Raw genomic sequence first — 17,348 nt, forward strand, 5'->3', positions numbered from 1 at the left:
AAGAGCCAGCAACACAGGGTTACCTTCTCTCTCCAAGTAGCAACTGCTGATTCTTTATCTCCTGGGTGTTGTTTTTTATTTGTTTGTTTGAGACAAGGTCTTTATAGCGCAGGCTGGCCAGGAACTCAGAATCCCTCTATTCTGTATCCTGAGTGCTGAGATAACAGGCTCTCCCTTTTATGTGTTTAATTATAATAATACATAACACAAAACGTACCATTCTGGCTGTCAGCATTAGTGTACAGTGTGTGTGTGCGCGTGCGTGCGTGCGTGCGTGCGTGCGTGCGTGCGTGTGTGTGTGTGTGTGTGTGTGTGTGTGTGTGTGTATGTGAGTATGTACACGTGTGAGCGCAGGTGCTCGGTGGTACAGAAGAGGGCATTGGATCCCCTGGCCCTGGAGTGACAGACAGTTGTGAGGCTGCTCAGTATTGGTGCTGGGAACTGAGCTTGGGTGCTCTGTGAGAGCCTCTGTGAGAGCCTCTGTGAGAGCCGCAGGTGGTCTTAACAACTGAACCATCTCTCCAGCTGCACAGAATTCTTTTTGCCCTGCAAACCTGAACCATGGTCCCCATTACACAACTGCTATTCCCTTCTATCCCTTAGCCCCTGGTAACCCCATTCTGTGGCTGTGTCTACGGCATGGATCTCATGAGTGGGTATATATGGCCATTGTCCTTTCGTGATTGTGTGGTGATATCACATAAAGAGGAAAAGACTACCTTTTGGTTCTTTGCCCAAGAGTGGATCTGATTTATCTAAGCGTCTGGGTCTCGCCTATTCTAATAGTGCAATCTAGAATAGGTCTAGTCTAAAAATAATTCTAGTTGAAGAGTCCTAATCTAAAAAGGGAGTCCTGAATCGAGACTGTTCTCTCTCCATACTGAACAACACAGGAGATGTAACAAACAGAAATAAGCAACTTTGGTCTTAATCTTTTATAGGAGTCTCAGAAAGGAGAAAAAAAAAATTTCCCTCAGCTCTACCTGCTCAGAAGAGCACACTGCTTCCAGCACATGGTCTTAGATCTGGTCCCCACAACTGGTGCACACATGGCATTTTGAGTCAAGAACATGAATGAGTTTGTTGTATGGCAGTCTCCTTGGTATTCAAAGTTTCCATTTTGGAGGGAAACCCTAAAGTCACAGGACCTTTCCAGGGAGGTGAAGCACAGGATGGTCTAAGAGGAGGGAAAGCACTAACAGTGAAGCTGCTTGAGACAGGAAGCCAATGACTCAGAATAGCTTCAGGAAGTCCCTGAAACTGACCAGACTCACTGGGCTTCTCCTTCGTCAAACATGCATATACGCTGTAAGAACTGCTAAATATTCTCAGATAAGCCGAGCGGCCTAGAAGACCCTTACAGTTAGCCTCTGAGGACATCAGAGCAGCCAAATGGCCCGGAAGAAACAAGCCAGCCAGACCTGCCTCAGAGAGTCTCTGACCACCTGAGCTACCTGCAAATGACACTCTCCAGCCTACAGTGACCTGCCTGTAGGTTGTTCAGTTAGAGCTCCAGGTCTTCAGGTCCCACTGTTATGAACCATCAACCATTCTGGTGACAGCTTCCGGTGATGCAGCTGCCTTGAGTCATTTGTGCGCCTGTAAGTGACCCCTCACCCACACAGCTGCGTGGAACACCAATACAACTCATTGGTTCACCAAATTGGACTTAGTCTGTACTTTGGTCTCTTCACTATTAGGGTGAGTGGACATTTGTCCCCAGCAATAGTGTCCTGCAGCAGTTACAAAGGAGAAATAGATAGTATAATCAAAGTGGAACATTCAGCTGAGCTTGCAAGGCTTAATTATGTTGTCAGTCTAAAGTATAGTTAGATTGACTGTGATATTTTTCTTAGAGGCCAGTTAATCCTGAACAGGTTGAATGTGCAGTGTGTAAGCAGAAAGAATACATCATAGAAAACAATCTATCTCAAAGCGCAGCACTAACTTGGTCACAGGTTGGGTGAGAAACTGATGTGTAAAGGCAAACTTAAAACTGCATTTCTCCTAGAAACCACTCTCACACGTTTGATTGCTTTACTTAGTATGATGTTCTAGAAGCCTAGTGATGCCATTGATCGGGCTGGGATTTTCTGCCTGTTAAGGTCCAAATTGCATTCTGTCCTATGGATGGATCATATTTTGTTGTCCTCGATGGGTACACTGGCCACTGTATATAGGAATTCAGGGGACACTGAACTCAAAAGCTCCATTCATGTCCCAGATGTGGGTGGACAGTTGACTTTCTCTGACCTCTAAAGTTGCCAGGCTTTTTGTGTTCATCCATAGATGTCACCATGACCATTGGCTAGCCATCCCTTTCCACAGATGAAGAAACTGAGGCACAAATGGGCCCCGCCATCTGTCAGTCAGTACTGAGCCACCCTCTGCCACCCTGCTCCTCCAGGGTTACTCCATGTTTAAAATAAAGCTTGATATATTTAAGTTAATCAAGAGTTTCCATGGTGGAATGGGAGGCACTGTCCTTCATTCTGTCACTCACGTGGTAGGGGCGACACCACTCAGTTCCTTAACTTTATTCAGTCAACTGGTTAAACTATCAAGGGCAACACAAAGCACCAACCCAGCTCTGGCCAGAGAATAATACAAAGTGGTTTATCATCGACTTTCTCTGTTTATTCCCTGGCTGGCTGAGAAAGTAGCTGGAGGAAGCTCTCAGAAGGAGAAGCAGAAAGCAGAAGGACTAGCTGTGTGGTCCAGAGTTCAGCAGGTACAAGGGTCCTGTAGGTGTGGGAAACCTGGCCAAGGGGAGGGGCTGCACCAGCCGGCATGGCTGGCCACCTTGGTCACAAGGGCCATGCTGGTTGTGGAGTGGCCTCTCTGGGAGGGAAGACTAAGGCATTCCAGGGTGTCTCCCCACCCTCCCCTGCCACTGGGACCTACTTCCCCCTCTGTGATGACTTGCATTTCCCATTGGCCTGACCTTGGCCAGCAGGAAAACAGTTTCTTCCTTTTACTTCTCAGGTCATCATCCAACCCAAGACCTTGGCCAGACTCTGTCTCCTCGGGATGCCCTATGCATTCCTGACACTGAGCAGAGCCACTGTATGTCTTGTGGACAGTTGAGGAAACTTAAGTCTCAGAGAAGTGGGCACCAAGGTGGAGGTCACTGTTGTTACCTCTCTTCTCCCAGCCTTCCCAGGAGAGGAAGTGACTTGCTCAGGACATCAGCTGCAAGGAACTGGAGTCTGCTGACATCCTCGGGATCATAGGGTGACCAGGACTGGTCACCTAAGGAGCCACCTTAGTGACATGCCCAATTAATTACCCAAGGCCACTCACCAGCCAGCAGTGCCCCACCCCAATTCTGTTAGAAGCTGCTCACAGTTGCAGTGTCCCTGTCCCCTTCCCAGGATGAAGTGGGGGTGGGGGTGGTCTCGAGAGAAAGCAGGGCTCTTCGGTAGCAGATCTCCAGAGGAGTGTATTACAGGACTGCAGAGCAGCCTCCTGGAAGCACAGGCCCTGCCTACAGGCTAGGGTGCTTCCCCGGCCCCAAGCCCAGCTGTTTCGTTGAAGACTGGCCAGCCTTTCTCAACATTTCAGGGCAGTGATGCAAGCAAAGTTTCCATCCTTTCAAGCCATCCCTGCCATGGGCCCTTCCCTGAAATGGGATGACTTACAGAAAACCAAAAGCAAACTAGGTATGATAAATATTTTGAGTGGTGAGTTGACAGTGGGTTTATCTGCAGGAGGGCAAAAGGACCTTTGCAATCACTGATCCAGGCACCACAGGCCTAGGGATAAGCAGACTGGGATAGGAGTGGTGGTCACGTTTCAGTTCCCTTCATGAGCTGGGACACAGAAGGCTGGGCTGAGCCTCTGGCCATTCTTCCACAGGGGTCCTTGCTTCCCACTTGGACACTTTAGCTGCTACAAATCAGGGCTGCCCCTGGAGCACTGTGGAGTCAGCTATCAGCACCCGAAGTCCCTTTGCTTTATCTCAGTGGCCAGCCTCCCCTCAGATTAACTTGTCACAAGGCAGACCAGTCTTGCCCCTCCCCATGACTGATGATGGATGGTGGAAGACTCTGGTGGCCTGCTGTAGTTCCCAAGGGGTTTTTGTTTTTGTGGTTTTTCTTTTCTGTGTGTGTGTGTGTGTGTGTGTGTGTGTTAGCAAAGGAAGGAAGTGAGAATGTGAATAGAGGGTAGTGCTGCCTCCCCCCCCCCCATGCAGCCTGGTTAGTGAAGAGAAGCTCTGCAGGAAACACCTCAAAGTCACTGAGGGTGGTCCCCCCCCCCATGAGTGTGGCTTGCTGAGGTCTGGGGCCAGGAAGGAAGGAGCCAGGACCAGCAGGCAAGGAAGGAAGAGGGAGCGGCAGGGAAGGCACGAAGGTGACAGGCCTGTACCTACAGTACCCTCAAACCAGGATCTCTGCAGACAGCCTGCCTGTCCCTAGCTCCCTCCCTACCAGCTACTCCATTCCATGGGACTAAACCTCAGAAAGGAAAGGGACACAGGGCTGAGACAACTGGCCCATATCCCAAGTCTTGTGGCTGTTTCAGCATGGTACACTGAGCCCAGCGGACGAGGAGAGATCGTCACAGAGGGCCTTGTGCAAATCAGGTGAGTTCTGAGGAGAAAAGAGTGGTGGGGAAGAGAAAGCCAGGCAGAGGCTGGGGACCGAGGGACAGCTAGCAGGAGCTAGGCTTGGAGATCGAGAGGCAAAGAAGTTGGTTCCAGGCTCTCCTGCGTGGGAGAAGAGTGAGGAGGCTGGGCACAGGCTCCCTCCTGCAGGACAGGTTCACAGTGCTGGCTGCGTGCGCGTGCGCATGCACGCGCGCACACCCACACCCACACCCACACCCACACCCACACAAACACACACACACACACACACACACACACACACACACACACACACACACACACACACATACACACACACAAACACACACACAGACACACACACCAGACAATCGGTCAGTGAATCCTAAGATAGCTTTGAGAGACAGTCCATGTCCCCCTCAAGCTTGGCCTGGACGGACAGCAGGATAGTTAAGAAGATGCCCTAAGGAGTCTCTCTAGGTAGTGGGGGTAGGAGGTTCCCAAACACAACGCACCCAGGGCAGAAGAGCCACCAGCCAGAAGCAGCAGTCTCTCATTGTCCCACTTGTCCTCAGTCTCCCTGACTGTACCCTGGCTACCTGGCTACCTGTGACTGAGCCTTCAGAGGGTGGCCCCAGGCCCTAGTCATCACTAGGCTCATAGGAACACATGCCAATGCTCCTTGCACAAGGTACACTTCCAGCCAAGAAACCCAGATTTCCTGTTTCCAGGTCTAGGCACCCTCAGGAAGGCAGCCTGGAGAATCTAAGGAGCGCTAGGACCAAGTCTTTCCTCATGCCCCGCTTGATGCTGCTCAGCCTTGGGCGCACCCTCCAAATCACTCTCTCCTAACCAGACATGCCCACCTACCTCATGCTCTGCTGAACACTCACGGTCCAGTTCCACCTCCACCTGGCCCCCGACCCCGCTGCTGCACCCGGTTCATACTTCAACATTGTCTGCAGATTATGGTCTGGCTGGGTCCTGTGCTCATACGGAGGTCAGGAGCCTGGCTTTATGGCTAGCTCCTGTTCCACTCTCCTCAGCCAGCTCTACGCTAGCTCTTCTGGCTGGAAGGCACTGATGGCATGCCCATTTCACAGCTGGAAATACTGAGGCAAGACAGGTATAGAGACTTGCCTACAGACTCATCTAAGACACTCAGCCTTGAGGCTCCAGTCAGGCAGGACAGCTAGGATGGGGCCCTGCTGGACCTGGTGAGCGGCCTGGGACGTACAAGTATTGTGGGGGAAGGTTGAGGGCTCTCTGGGGAGAACTTGTCTAGGATCAGGTCTTCTGTTACCTCTCAGAACCCTCTCTGCACTGCCAGCAGGACTCTGACGACCACTGAGGGGTACATGTGGGACCAAGCAGAGACTTTTGGCCAGTGAATCATTCCTTTATGCTAGAGGTGCTGCTCACACTCTGAACTCTATAGGTTATGAGGTTTCAAGGCCACTTGCCTTCTACAGGCCTCAGTTTCCCTACTGGCAGGAAGGACTGCTTATCAAGTGTCAACAGTTCCCAGGTTTCACCTCTGACTTTGGAGCCTGGGAACCTCAACAGCTTCACTTCCTCATTCCTGCCCTGCCTACCCTTCCCCACAGAGGTCTGGATCTCCCCTGCTGGGCTGACCTGCCCCTGGCATCCAGCCCTGATACACACTGTGGTGGTGGTGGTGGGGGGTGTCACACTGCCCCTGACACCTGCTCCTAGGAGGAAGTAAGAATTCTGGACACCCACCCCAGGGTTCCCAGAAGACTCAGATGGCTCTGTGCTCCAGGCCCAGCACCGGGAGAGGGGGCGGATTGGCCTGGACATTAATTACTCTCTGGCTGTTTACAGTACAGGGAGAGGGGTCTGGGAGAGCAGGGAGAGACGAGCTGCCCACTCACCTCCTACTGCAGTGTTTTAGAACCCTGGTCTTACACTTGAGGATGGAAGCTTCACTGGGACCCCAGGCCACCTGCAGGGTACCTGACCCCACACAAGCTTGTGTCCCAGTCAGGCCCAGAGCTACAGGGGAGCCTGCTGGGGAACAGTAGGCTAAGAAAACCATCAGAGCTTATGCCATCAATTCCCTGCCAATCCCCTCTGGGCTCTCAGTCTCCCTGGAAATTGGAGCCATCAATGCAAATAGGTCCTCAACCTTGTCCCTCAGGCTCAGAGCAGGTGCAATGTCTCCTGTTTCCAAGGCTAAACCTTACCCCCCCCCCCATACACACAGGGTAACCAGACTACTTCCATTGCTGGAAAGTCCCTCCTATATGAAACCAGACTACCTCAAGCTGTACAGCCAGTGTCCTCAAGGGCTCAGGCTGCCTAGAACAGGGCAGAGGGCTACCCACCTCCTTCTGGGCAAGACCAGCTTGGTGTTTAAGGTTAGCGGACCCAGAGTTCTGGTGAAGGGCTGGCTTTATTTGTTGCTTTTTTACTTGATATACAGGTGTTTTGCCCACATGTCTGTCTGTGCATCACACAGAGGCCAGAAGAATGCATTGGATCCTCTGGAACTAGAGTCACAAATGATTGCTTTTTGTCATGTAGGTGGTGCTGGGAACCCAACCTGGGCCCCCGGGGAGAGGGAACAAGTGCTCCTCAGCTTTGAGCCATCTCTCCACCCCTTGAAGGCCTGGATCTGCAGCTACAGGCAGGGGCTTTTCCAGCTCAGAACTTGAATCAGTCATCCAGTTCATCCAGTAGTCACCACCTTCCAGCATCACCCCTTCCAACCAGCTTAGTTTGCCCAACCGTAGGCACTATTTTAATTCACATTTATTTTTAGAATATTTATCTCCTCGCTGTAGTGGGGTTATGCTGGGCAGTTAGAAAGGGAAGTCCTCTCTCGCCCGCCCGCAGACCTGCAAGGAGCCTCAGCGGTCCCAACAGACTCCCCCACAAATGCCTGGAATGCCTCCACTCTTGGCTCCCCCTGGCTGAGCAGTTAAGCAACTGAGACCAAAAATTCCATGGCTCCTGGCTTCAAAGCTGGGGGTTGGGCCAGAATGACTCACTGGGCTCCCGACCTGGGGTCAGTCACCGGGGAGGGTGACAGACCCTCCGCCTACCAGGCTCCTGCTTGCTATTCAGTCCTAGATGCAGGTGATGAGCACATCCACGGAGGTGGGCACTACGATCTCTTCAAAGAGCACACGGTGTGGGGAGCACCTGACCTCGGGCGCTGCTCTCAGCAAGTCTTGGGTGTGGTGCAGCAGATTCTGGTTCCTACGGCGGCCGAGTCTACGCAGTGCCAGAATGGCCAATATATGGTCACGCCTGTAGAGATTGGGGTCCTTACCGCACAGCGGTGCCCCTGACACCCTCCAGCCCTCACTCCGCCCCCAGGGAGGACAGGAACCCAGGCTTGGGAGGAAGTATGATTCAGCCAGCATTCCTGGAGCTGGGTCAGAGAGGCTGAAAGGCTGGGATCTTCCCAGGCCAGGAGGAGATGAGGGCTCGAAAAGGAGGAGGGGTTGTGGTCCTGGGGGTGCACAGCAACTGAACCTAGAAGCACACAGGCATGAGACGGGAGGGAGCATGCGCACAGTAGAAAGAAGCCTTGCGGCAAAGCAAGGAATCTGACCTAGGGAAGGTTCCAGAAACTGGCAGACCGCTAAGGAGGTGAAGATCAGGCTTCAGGCTGGGGGATGGGGAGGTTGGAGGGAGGCGGTGAGTGGAGAAGAGCAGGTACAGAGGGGTCTGCTGAGTCACTGTCTCTCCACTGGCTCCCCACAGCCATCCAGGGTCGCCCTTGGAGCCAGGAAGAGAGGGCCAAACCCGGGCTGGGGAACCCCCAAGTAGCAGTAGGGAAACTACAAACTTAGAAATGGGCTAGCGGGATCGTCCCCCAGATCCAAAATCTGGCAGAGCAAACTGGCTGCTGGCAGCCGGGAGCCAGGGAAGGGGCTGGACCAGGGGTTTTCAGAGGCCTTTCCATCTCCGAATGTCTGAGCGCGCATTGGAGTGTCGAACCGGGATTTCCACTGGCTCCGATGACTCAGTGTCCCGCACAACCCGGGTTCCGAGCCTCAGAGGGATTCCAGAGAGGGTTTGCTCCCGGGAGGTGGGGGTCGCGTTGTCCGCGGGTTATGAAGAACACGAGGAAGAGCTGGCCGTGCCCCTCCCTCGTGCACATGCGCACGCGCCGTCGAGGTTCTTTCAACCCGGACAAGCTCGCTCCTCCCTCTGCACATCGCCCAGCGCTCAGAGCCAGCAGGACTGTGCTGAAGGCGCGAGTGCCAGGTGCCAGTGACCCCTGACTCTCGGTCAGACACTAGTGGGGGAGGAGGGTCTGCAAACCTGATGTCTGGGTAGCTCCGTATGAGAGTCTCCAGGTGCCGCCGGATGTCGTCTTTGTAGGTCTCGCCCAGGATCTCAGCCACGCACAGGATGGCTTGGTCCAGCCACGTGGCTTCAGAGCCCTGGGGAGACAGGGAGATGTATGCTATGGTCCATTTTCTCATGGAGTTCCTTGCGTACAACGCCCCCCCCCATCCCGTTAAGTGTCCTGCTGCACCCTTCCCAGGTATGTGCCGCGGGTGGCTTGCCCATAATAAGACGCCACGGGGGGCAGGGAATAGAGCCGGGCGTCTGCAGTGATTGTCTAGAGATGTCTTCCTGCCTCTGCAGATGAGAACCTAGCCCTTGATCAGGGAAGTGCTGCGTGGAACCTGTCACCAGTAGGAGAACAGCAGCCCAGTTATAAGGGCTTTGGGCATGGCTCTAAGGGTTCCGCGTGTCCGAGTGGGGGAAGACCTCCACAGATCTTGCCCATCATAACCCTCATCCCGTGCTCACCTTCATCCACAACTGTATGCAAATAGAACGTAAAGTGACCCCCGACCCGGGCCTGCCCCACTTGAGTCCAGCCCCCTGCCGTCAAATATAATGTAAAGTGACACCCCCCACCCGGGCCTGCCCCACTTGAGTCCAGCCCTCTGGCGTCTTCTCCACTACCCACCCTCTCCTGCACCTGCTGTGGGGGCTCTATGCAGGAGGAGAAGAAATGAGAATAACAGCTGCCTGACTGGCCAGAGACTGAGCCCTGCTTGACATTGAGATGCTGTTCCTACCAAGCCCTGGAAGGTGCTGCTAATGGCCTGGGCATCCAGGCTCATCTTATGGGAGCCGTTCACACGATCCAGGCCACTGAACCTCTCGTGGGGCCTTAGCACCTGCCCCAGGTACTCTCGGACCACAAATCGGTGCACCTCCTGCAGAGTCTCCTGGGAGAGTGAAGTGAGGCTAGGGTCAGGATCAAAGGCATACTGGCCCTGCACACCCATGGCAGCCACCCCGCTTCCTGGTACCTGAGCCAGTGGTGGGGTCACATGTTCAAGGTGATGCGCAAAGTCCACCACCTTGTCCATGAGAGGATGGAGTGTGTCCTGTGTGAGCCAGCTCTTGGTATATAACACCTTGAATAGTGGCTGGAACAGAAGGACACGGGAGTAAGCCCTGTTCTCCATCCCTAACCCCTTCGCCCTTGGGTCCCCTTGTGCCATCCTATTTCCTAGGCACAAATGTTATCCCTGAGCCTTTCCCACAAAGACTCCTCCAATGTGCCTGGTTTGAGTTTACGGATTTGGCAGGCCCTGCTTAGGGTGTGTGCCGGACATAGTGCAAGTGGCTGGTCAAGGGGCTCTAGGCCTTGTTTCTTGGCCCACCATCCCAGTTCTTGGGTGTTGGTTTCTGGGGAATTACAGTGAGATGGCAGGTGTTTCCCGACTGCCCTTCCTCTGCTGGGAACTTGTTTAGGACAAATGGATGAAAACTGGGAACTGGGCCTGGAACGTCAGGGAATGGATGGGCACCGCCGGGCATGGAGAGTGTCCAGTCACCTGCATGTCTTGCTGTACAATCTGTAGCAAGTGCTTCTGGAAGCTGTTGGTGGCAGCCACCAGGGGTTTCTCCAGTTCCTTTATGGTTCCTGGGAACCTGGCCAGAAGGCTGGTTCTGGGGAGGGGCCAAAACAAGTAATGAGCTGGACTAGGGGAAGCAGGCTGGGGAATAAGACCAGCCTGGGACAACCCTGCGGACTGGGCACTGCACTGACTCACTCACCAGTGGTCCTCACCCTTCCTAACTCTGCAACCCCTTAATACGGTTCCTCGTGTTGTGGTGACCCCCCACTATAAAATTATTTTCATTGCTGCTTCATAACTGTAATCTTGCTACTGTTATGAATTGTAATGCAAATATCTGATATACAAGACATCTGACACGAGACTTGGATCGTCCCCAAATGGGTCTCCACCCACAGGCTGAGAACCACTGGTTTAGACTGAGCTGTGAAGTGCAGTCCCCTCCCCGGAGGGGTGCAAAAGAACTGGGGAGCAGAACTGAATGAGAGGACATTAAATCCTCGGGAGCCAATCATAAACCCTGGCAGCTCAGCTCCGAGACACAGGTCCCATCTGGCAGCTTTGGGACAGCCAGCCATGACTGGGACATTGTGACATAGCCATGCCTGGCTAAGCTCTCCAGTGAGCTTCATCACTGCCTCTGAGGATGACAATGTCCCATTTCACTGTTGAGAAAACTGAGGACCAGCCTATCAAGAGGTGGAGACTGCTTCCCAAGGCTGAGTGGGTCCCTTCTCCCTCCTGCCCACCCCACCATTGCTGAAGATAGGCCCGGCACAGGTAAGCAAGAGAGTGCTGGGAAGCCGAGCATCAGTTGGCCACCCTGTGGACACAAGCAGGCCTGGTTTAAGCCCTAGCTGCAATGGCTTACTGGCTGCACCAGCATCTGCTTGTCTGTTTGTACCTGGGTATCCTGGCCTCCGGGAGTCACCTGAGGTGGATGAAGCAGGCACATGGTACCTGGTGCTATCACAAGTGCTCATAAAGAGCTCGTATGCATTGAGTTCCCAGGGCCTGAGGAAGCAGGCTCTGGCTTTGTTAAAGAGGCAGAAATGGTGTCCCAGGGAGCACAGCCAACAATGGGCAACGCTGGAATCCCAACCCACAAGGTAGCCCAGATCGCATGCCTTCTGCTGAGGGCTGCATTCCCCAGACTAGCATATCTATGGGGAAGAGGGTGTTTGGAGCGCAGAGGCGCCCGGGATTGTCCAAGATGGGATTCTGGGAGGGAGCTTCTCCAAGGAGGAGGTAAAACACAGAAAAAAGAACGGACGGAATGGGATGGAGCTCTGGGACCAGGAGAGGCCCGGATCTCCTCAGCCTCTGGTCAGCCTTGAAGCCCCACATTCGTTCCATGGCCCTAGCTCTGCTGAACACATTAGAGCTAGGAAGGCCTTGGGGGAACCGACAAGAAGGCATCAAGCTCGCCCGCTCCCGCCGCCGCTGCTGCTTCGGATCTCTTTTCCTGAGCTCGCGCGCCCCCTGCTGTCAGTGCTCGGCGACGCCCCGGAGCTGGGGCGACTTACCTCATCTCCACGCAGGCGTTAAGGTAGGCACCCAGGTAGCACTCGCTCACCGCCTTTGACGCCAGAAAAGCCTTTTCAAACCTGGGGACCGGAAAGGGTCATGTCTCTGACCTCGGGTCTCCGCCCTCTTAGGTCCTCACCGGTGATGCGGGTCTCACACTCAGACTCCCCGGTGGACCCCACCCACTCCTGGCTGGGTCATCTCCCACCCTTCCGGGGCTGAGGATGCCACCCGCACCTGGGCACAAAGAGGCAGAGCGCGCGCGTGCAGATCTGCAGGGTGGTGGCCTCCAGCTCCGAGGAGATAGCGCCGGCCGCCTTCACGTGCTCAGCCACGAGCTGTCAGGGACACGGTTGAGTCCTAAACCAGCCCCCTGCAGTTTTCAGTTGCCCCAGTGTGAGGGTCACCACCCCCACTCCCAGAGTCCACTGGCAGAGCTGAGAGCTGTAACCTAGACTGGCCATGGGCTCCAGGGGCCTAGATCACCCCACAGGTTCCCTTCTGAGGTCAGAACACCAGCCCCTCCTCAGTCCCCTCCCGTGCGCACCATGTGCACGTCTATGGACAGGGGCGTGTGGTAGAGGCCTTGCAGCACTTCCAGGTCCTCGCCGGCTTCCCAACGCCTCTGCTCCAGCTGCAAGATGCTGTCAAAACAGCTTGTGATCTTTGTCTGTGGGGTTAGGAGAGGGCTGAGGTGAGCTTTCCGGGAGGAAGCTAAGGGCGCCCCCTGATTTCCAAGTCCCATTTTGCGCCTTCAGGGACTAGTATCCCTGGACCACAGTCCATGCCTACAGATACACACCCAATCCTCAAGCCTCCTGCAGGACCCAGCCTCTGGATCCCGGAGCCGGCAGCCTCACCTCTAGGAAGCTAGTGTAGTCACTTTCCAGTCGTGCCCACAGAGCAGGCTCTAGGAGCGGGGGCAGCGGTTCGGTGGGCAGTGCCAAGTCTGGAGCTCCCAGGAAGTCAGGACTGAAAAGCAAGGGGGAGGGTATTGAGGAGCTGGGTGGACTCTGATGCCCACCAGCTGCCTCCCGTCCCTAACCAGGTTCAAAGTCTAAAGCCATCATTAGGGCCCTGGACTCGGTTTCTGTTGACACATTCCATTGCTCTACCCTCTAGAGGTCTGTGCCATCGCTTTCCTTCCCGGAAACCTCTGATGGCTGGGTTGGACTTCTTGGCATTCCAGCATCCAGCTGGACCTGCTCAGAGTGGTTAAGAAGCTGTTCCGATGGACCTCTGCCAGACTGCCTCAATGTGACCTCTACCCTCATGGTTAGCCTGGATGGACCTCTGCCAGACTGCCTCAACGTGACCTCTGTCCTCATGGTTTTCCCCTTCATTCAAGACTGAGCTCTAGACACCCCACCCACATACATACCACCCATCCAACCCAAGTCAGGGTGCCCAAGAATAATGGTCTGACCACAGCAATTTGAAGAAGCCAGGATTTTGGCAGCCTTCTCCCTCGTGTATTCGTCTCCCTTAGGCCTGTGGCAAAGCTGGGACCTAAAGCACCCTTGTTACACAGCACGTTTCAGCGATGGAAGCCCTATCAGACTGCAGGCTGCGCTGGAATGATCATCTACATGAAAAGCAGGCTGAACCCACACCCTGAGGGGCACCCTGCCTGGAAAGCCGCTTTTGTCCAGAGTATTTGCAGCCACCTCAATGGCTGGCATTGCCCTCTGGGGCTCCTGGCTCTGGTGGGAAGCGCACGTGAGAGACTAGCTTTGGGAACCTCTATGATCCTTTAGGAAAACCTGGGATGGGAGCACACAGCCTAGCACAAAAGAATGACAAAATTCCCAGTCTTCCTGGCCAGCAAAGGAATGGGGCAGAAAGGGACCCTGTGTTCTTGAAGCTGTTTCTAAGGTCTCCTGGTGGGTAGTGGTTCCTGCGCCTGCCTTAAGCGCTGTATCTCAGGCCTCACCTGCCATACACATTGGCGGCCCAGTCTAACAGCACATAGAGCTGCTCACAGCCCCTGGCGTCTCGCGCCAGCTCCTGCAGACGCTGGGCCACCGCGCTGTGGAAGGCACGCAAGTAGGTCTCCCACACTGGAAAGTCGGTGGCTTCGTAAGCGGGTTGCATCTCTAATCGCACCTTCTGCAGGTCGTGGCGGACCACACCACCAAGTTCAGCCAGAAGCTGGGCTAGGTCGGACGCACCCTCCGCAGCAGCCCCGGGGGTCACTTTGTCTCCTGCCTGCTGCACGCGCTCCTGAGCGCTGCGCTGCACGGCGTCCTCCCAGTGCTGACGCCAGTGGCGGGGCGTACTCAAGAAGTCACCCTCAGCTTGGGGGGCCTGATGGGCCTCCTCTTCCAAGTGCACCACTTGGGCCAGTTCGGCTAGAGCGTCTCGATCCACGCCTTCAGAACCCAGCGCCTCGCGCACAATGGCTCCGATCTCCGCGGCCATTCCATCGTAATGTAGGCAAAGGTCCATAGCGCGCCGCGCATAGTCGGTGGGGTCCTGCGCAAAGGTGCGTGAGGTTCTGTCTGCCACCAGCTGCGTCTCCAGGTACCGCAACTGTTCGAAGGCCTTCACTAGTTGCCGCTCAGTGATGAGGTCTGTCACGGATTTGCTTTCTGCAAGCGCGGGTGAGAAAGGGGTCAATGAGAGGGACCAACCTAGGGGTACTGGGTACCAACTTAGACAACTAGGTTGCGCTCAGGGACTTGGGCTGGGCTGCCTGGCCACTGCCCAGATGTTCTGCGCGCCATTGAACTGCTCCAGCTGCCAGAAATCTTTGCTTAGAATCACATTTGAAAGAACAGTATCAAGGCCCCAAATCTGACTGAAAATAACTTGGGTCAGCTCCTGGCTGCATGCACACACCGGCTATACAGACCAGCCCCAGCGCCTTCTATCTTGCACCCCCCCACACCCCATCCGCACTCCCATCTCTGCTGAGCTGGTCCTGGTGACCTCGTGTGGGCTGTAATCGCAGGTCTAATAGGTTCAGAGCTCAGCTGGGTGTGTCCTGTCCTAACGTACAGAGTCAGCCTTTCTGTCGTGCTCTCTGCCCTCCCTGTGTTGAGCTCTCTACTCTGCAGGATCCCTTCTTGACAGTCCAAGTCCAACGTTTGCTCCCTGAGCTGTCCTCCTAGCTGCCCCTCCAGGTAATAGTGGCCCAGATGAACCTCTGTGACCCTGTGGTCTGAAAGGATCAGCGCCTAATACTTAGGTTTCAAATCCCACTTGTCTTCTGGTTAGCCATGAGATACCACGCAAGTCACTTAGCTGAGCCTGGTTTTTCTTTTGGCCCAGTGGGTGCATTGGGCTTCCCTTGCTAGATACTGGAAGAATCTGTGCAGAAGGCAGGGTCTGGGTGAATTAGGCCTCAAGGGAAGTGTGTCGGGATACCTAGGCTCAGCCCCTGTGTGGTCTCAGTTTCCTCTCACACTGTTGTATGAGACCCTACCTGTCTGGGGTTCCAGGTCCTCAGGCCCCATCCCCGTCGATGCCTGCCGACTGACACTGTCTGGGACCCTGGAAGGCTTCTCTGGCACAGCAGTGACTTGAGGGTGCCCAGCAGCTAGGCCTTCATCCAGGGCCCGTCTCAGGGACCGTAACAGGAAGCGGGAACTCCTCCTGATTAGGCCTGGGTCCTCCTTGGGTTTGAGGGTGAGAGGTGGCAGGCTGGTCCGGAAGAAGGTCCGCTTCAGGGTGCTCAGGCCGGGTTTCAGGGTGTCCCCATGGTGTGCCCTTGGCTCTTTCATACTGTTGGACTTCCGGGTGGCCTGAGGTAGGGTCTGTGACTTCCCAAGCTCCTTGGGGCTTTGGCGCTCTGGCCCAGGAGTCACTGTCCGTGACAATGGCATCTTGGAAGCAGAAAAGCTGGCGGTTAGACAGCAGCCCGAGAGGCCTGGAGGATTCCAGCCCAGGAAGCAGACACAGAACCCGGGGAAGCTCCCTGGGGCTCACCCAGCCCTGCAGGAAGGCTGGTCTCTTCTATGGAAAAGGAAAATGTCTGCCAGCCACTGGACTGGCCAGAGCCTTCTACATTCTGGAGGGTAGCTGGTTCTAAGATGCAAACAGCTGCTGCCAACAGAGTGCCTCCCTGGTGCCATCCCCAGAAGGCTTTCTCCAAGGGTCCACCTTTCATTAAGCCTGAGTAATTTCCACCAATTAGAAGGACTGCATATTCTGGGAACCAGCCCAACCCACAACCCACAAGAGCAGGGTCCAGTACCCATATCCCAAACTTCTAGGATTTTAGATTCTAAAGCCAAACCCTCTCCCCACGCCTTCCTCCCACAGCCCCCCTTTAGCTCCTCCAGAGAGCTGGGCTCACCTCTTTCAGCACAAAAGACAGGATCGCTTCTGCTCAAACAGGAACCTCCTGAAGCATTCCCTTCCTCACTCTGTGGAGCTGGAGAGGGTATGATGATGCCCTAGGGCACTAGTCTCCCAGCACCCAGCTACTTATCTTCACCACACAGCCTGAAGGGAAGGTGGTGGGAGGGGCTTCGGGTCTATATTTAACCCGGAGCCGAGGAATCCCAATGTATTTCCTACCTGCTGCTCTCCCCCTCTTGCCAATCCCCCAGTTTCCACCACACAGAGTGTGGTAGTGGTCTCAAGAGCGTGGGAGACACAGCTCAAGCCCCTGGCAGGCGCCAGACACCACCATATTCTCTTCCAGTAGCAAAGCCTGACTGTTTGCTTTTCTGACTGTATGTTTAGCTGGGGGTGGGAGAGAAGAGACAGCCTTCCAGGCCGCTGGAACCTCCTGCCCACCACATTGTGCAAGCCAGACAGGGGTGGGGGATGGTATTAAGCCAGCAAGCTCCTCCTCTGCCTTTGAGGAAACTGAACCAAAAGAAGGGCTGGACTGGGCTGAAAAGACGGCCCCTAGTTGCTCTTACAGAGGACACAGGTTCAATTCCCAGCACCCACACAGTGGCTCACAACCATCTGTAACTCCAGTTCCAGGGCAACCAATATGCTTTCTGACCTCTGAGGGCACCAGGAATGCACATGGTACACAGACATACAGGCAAGCAAAACATACATACATAACATAAAGCAAATACATCTTTAAAGAAAGGAAGGAAGGAAGGGAAAGAAAGAGAGCAAAGAAGAAAGGCTAGATGGAGCAGAAGCATAGCTCCCAGCCCTCTGCAGAGCTCCCACCATACCAGGACAAATCCAAGTAGGAGCTTGGGCCAGACCCCTGGGTGAGTCAGGAAGGAACTGCCCTTCCCTGGGACTTTAGGCATGCTGGACAGGGGCCAGCCCCTGGGCTCTAGCCCTCCAGCAAGGTATCTGTCAGAGTCAGCTGAGGCCTAAATTTCTGGAGCTCCAGAGGCCACCAGCAGCTTCAAGGAAGCCCAGAGGAAGGAGGGAGGTGCAAGCAATTGGTTGGGGCCTTATCAGCTCCA

General features: G+C 54.8%; 1 protein-coding gene and 1 long non-coding RNA gene across 2 annotated transcripts; one reads left to right on the forward strand and one right to left on the reverse strand.

Annotated features, from left to right (window-relative positions):
- Positions 1-7,635: 7,635 nt before the first annotated feature.
- Positions 7,636-16,888, reverse strand: Exoc3l4 (exocyst complex component 3 like 4). The gene is made up of 12 exons (XM_035445351.1): positions 16,259-16,888; positions 15,386-15,785; positions 13,892-14,549; positions 12,819-12,930; positions 12,506-12,628; positions 12,196-12,296; positions 11,958-12,038; positions 10,408-10,522; positions 9,877-9,996; positions 9,640-9,792; positions 8,867-8,988; positions 7,636-7,843 (listed from the first exon to the last, which is right to left on the reverse strand). The coding sequence occupies exons 2-12, from the start codon at positions 15,783-15,785 to the stop codon at positions 7,660-7,662; spliced, it is 2,169 nt and encodes a 722-aa protein (XP_035301242.1). The 5' UTR covers positions 16,259-16,888; the 3' UTR covers positions 7,636-7,659.
- LOC113835826 lies at positions 8,949-15,161 on the forward strand. Its single transcript, XR_003485551.2, has 3 exons — positions 8,949-9,092; positions 9,197-11,980; positions 12,090-15,161. It is a non-coding gene; the product is annotated as an uncharacterized LOC113835826 (long non-coding RNA).
- Positions 16,889-17,348: the final 460 nt, after the last annotated feature.

Source organism: Cricetulus griseus, chromosome 5, assembly GCF_003668045.3.
Source record: "Cricetulus griseus strain 17A/GY chromosome 5, alternate assembly CriGri-PICRH-1.0, whole genome shotgun sequence".
In the NCBI taxonomy this organism is placed as follows: domain Eukaryota; kingdom Metazoa; phylum Chordata; class Mammalia; order Rodentia; family Cricetidae; genus Cricetulus; species Cricetulus griseus.

Bases quoted from the DNA above. Each gene is read 5' to 3' on its own strand.
- Exoc3l4 (XM_035445351.1), bottom strand. From the start codon at position 15,785: ATGCCATTGTCACGGACAGTGACTCCTGGGCCAGAGCGCCAAAGCCCC. The intron at 14,550-15,385 runs GTAGGGTCTCAT...CCGCGCTTGCAG, and splicing joins GGACCTGGAACCCCAGACAG to AAAGCAAATCCGTGACAGAC. The intron at 12,629-12,818 runs GTGAGGCTGCCG...CTAACCCCACAG, and splicing joins ACTACACTAGCTTCCTAGAG to ACAAAGATCACAAGCTGTTT.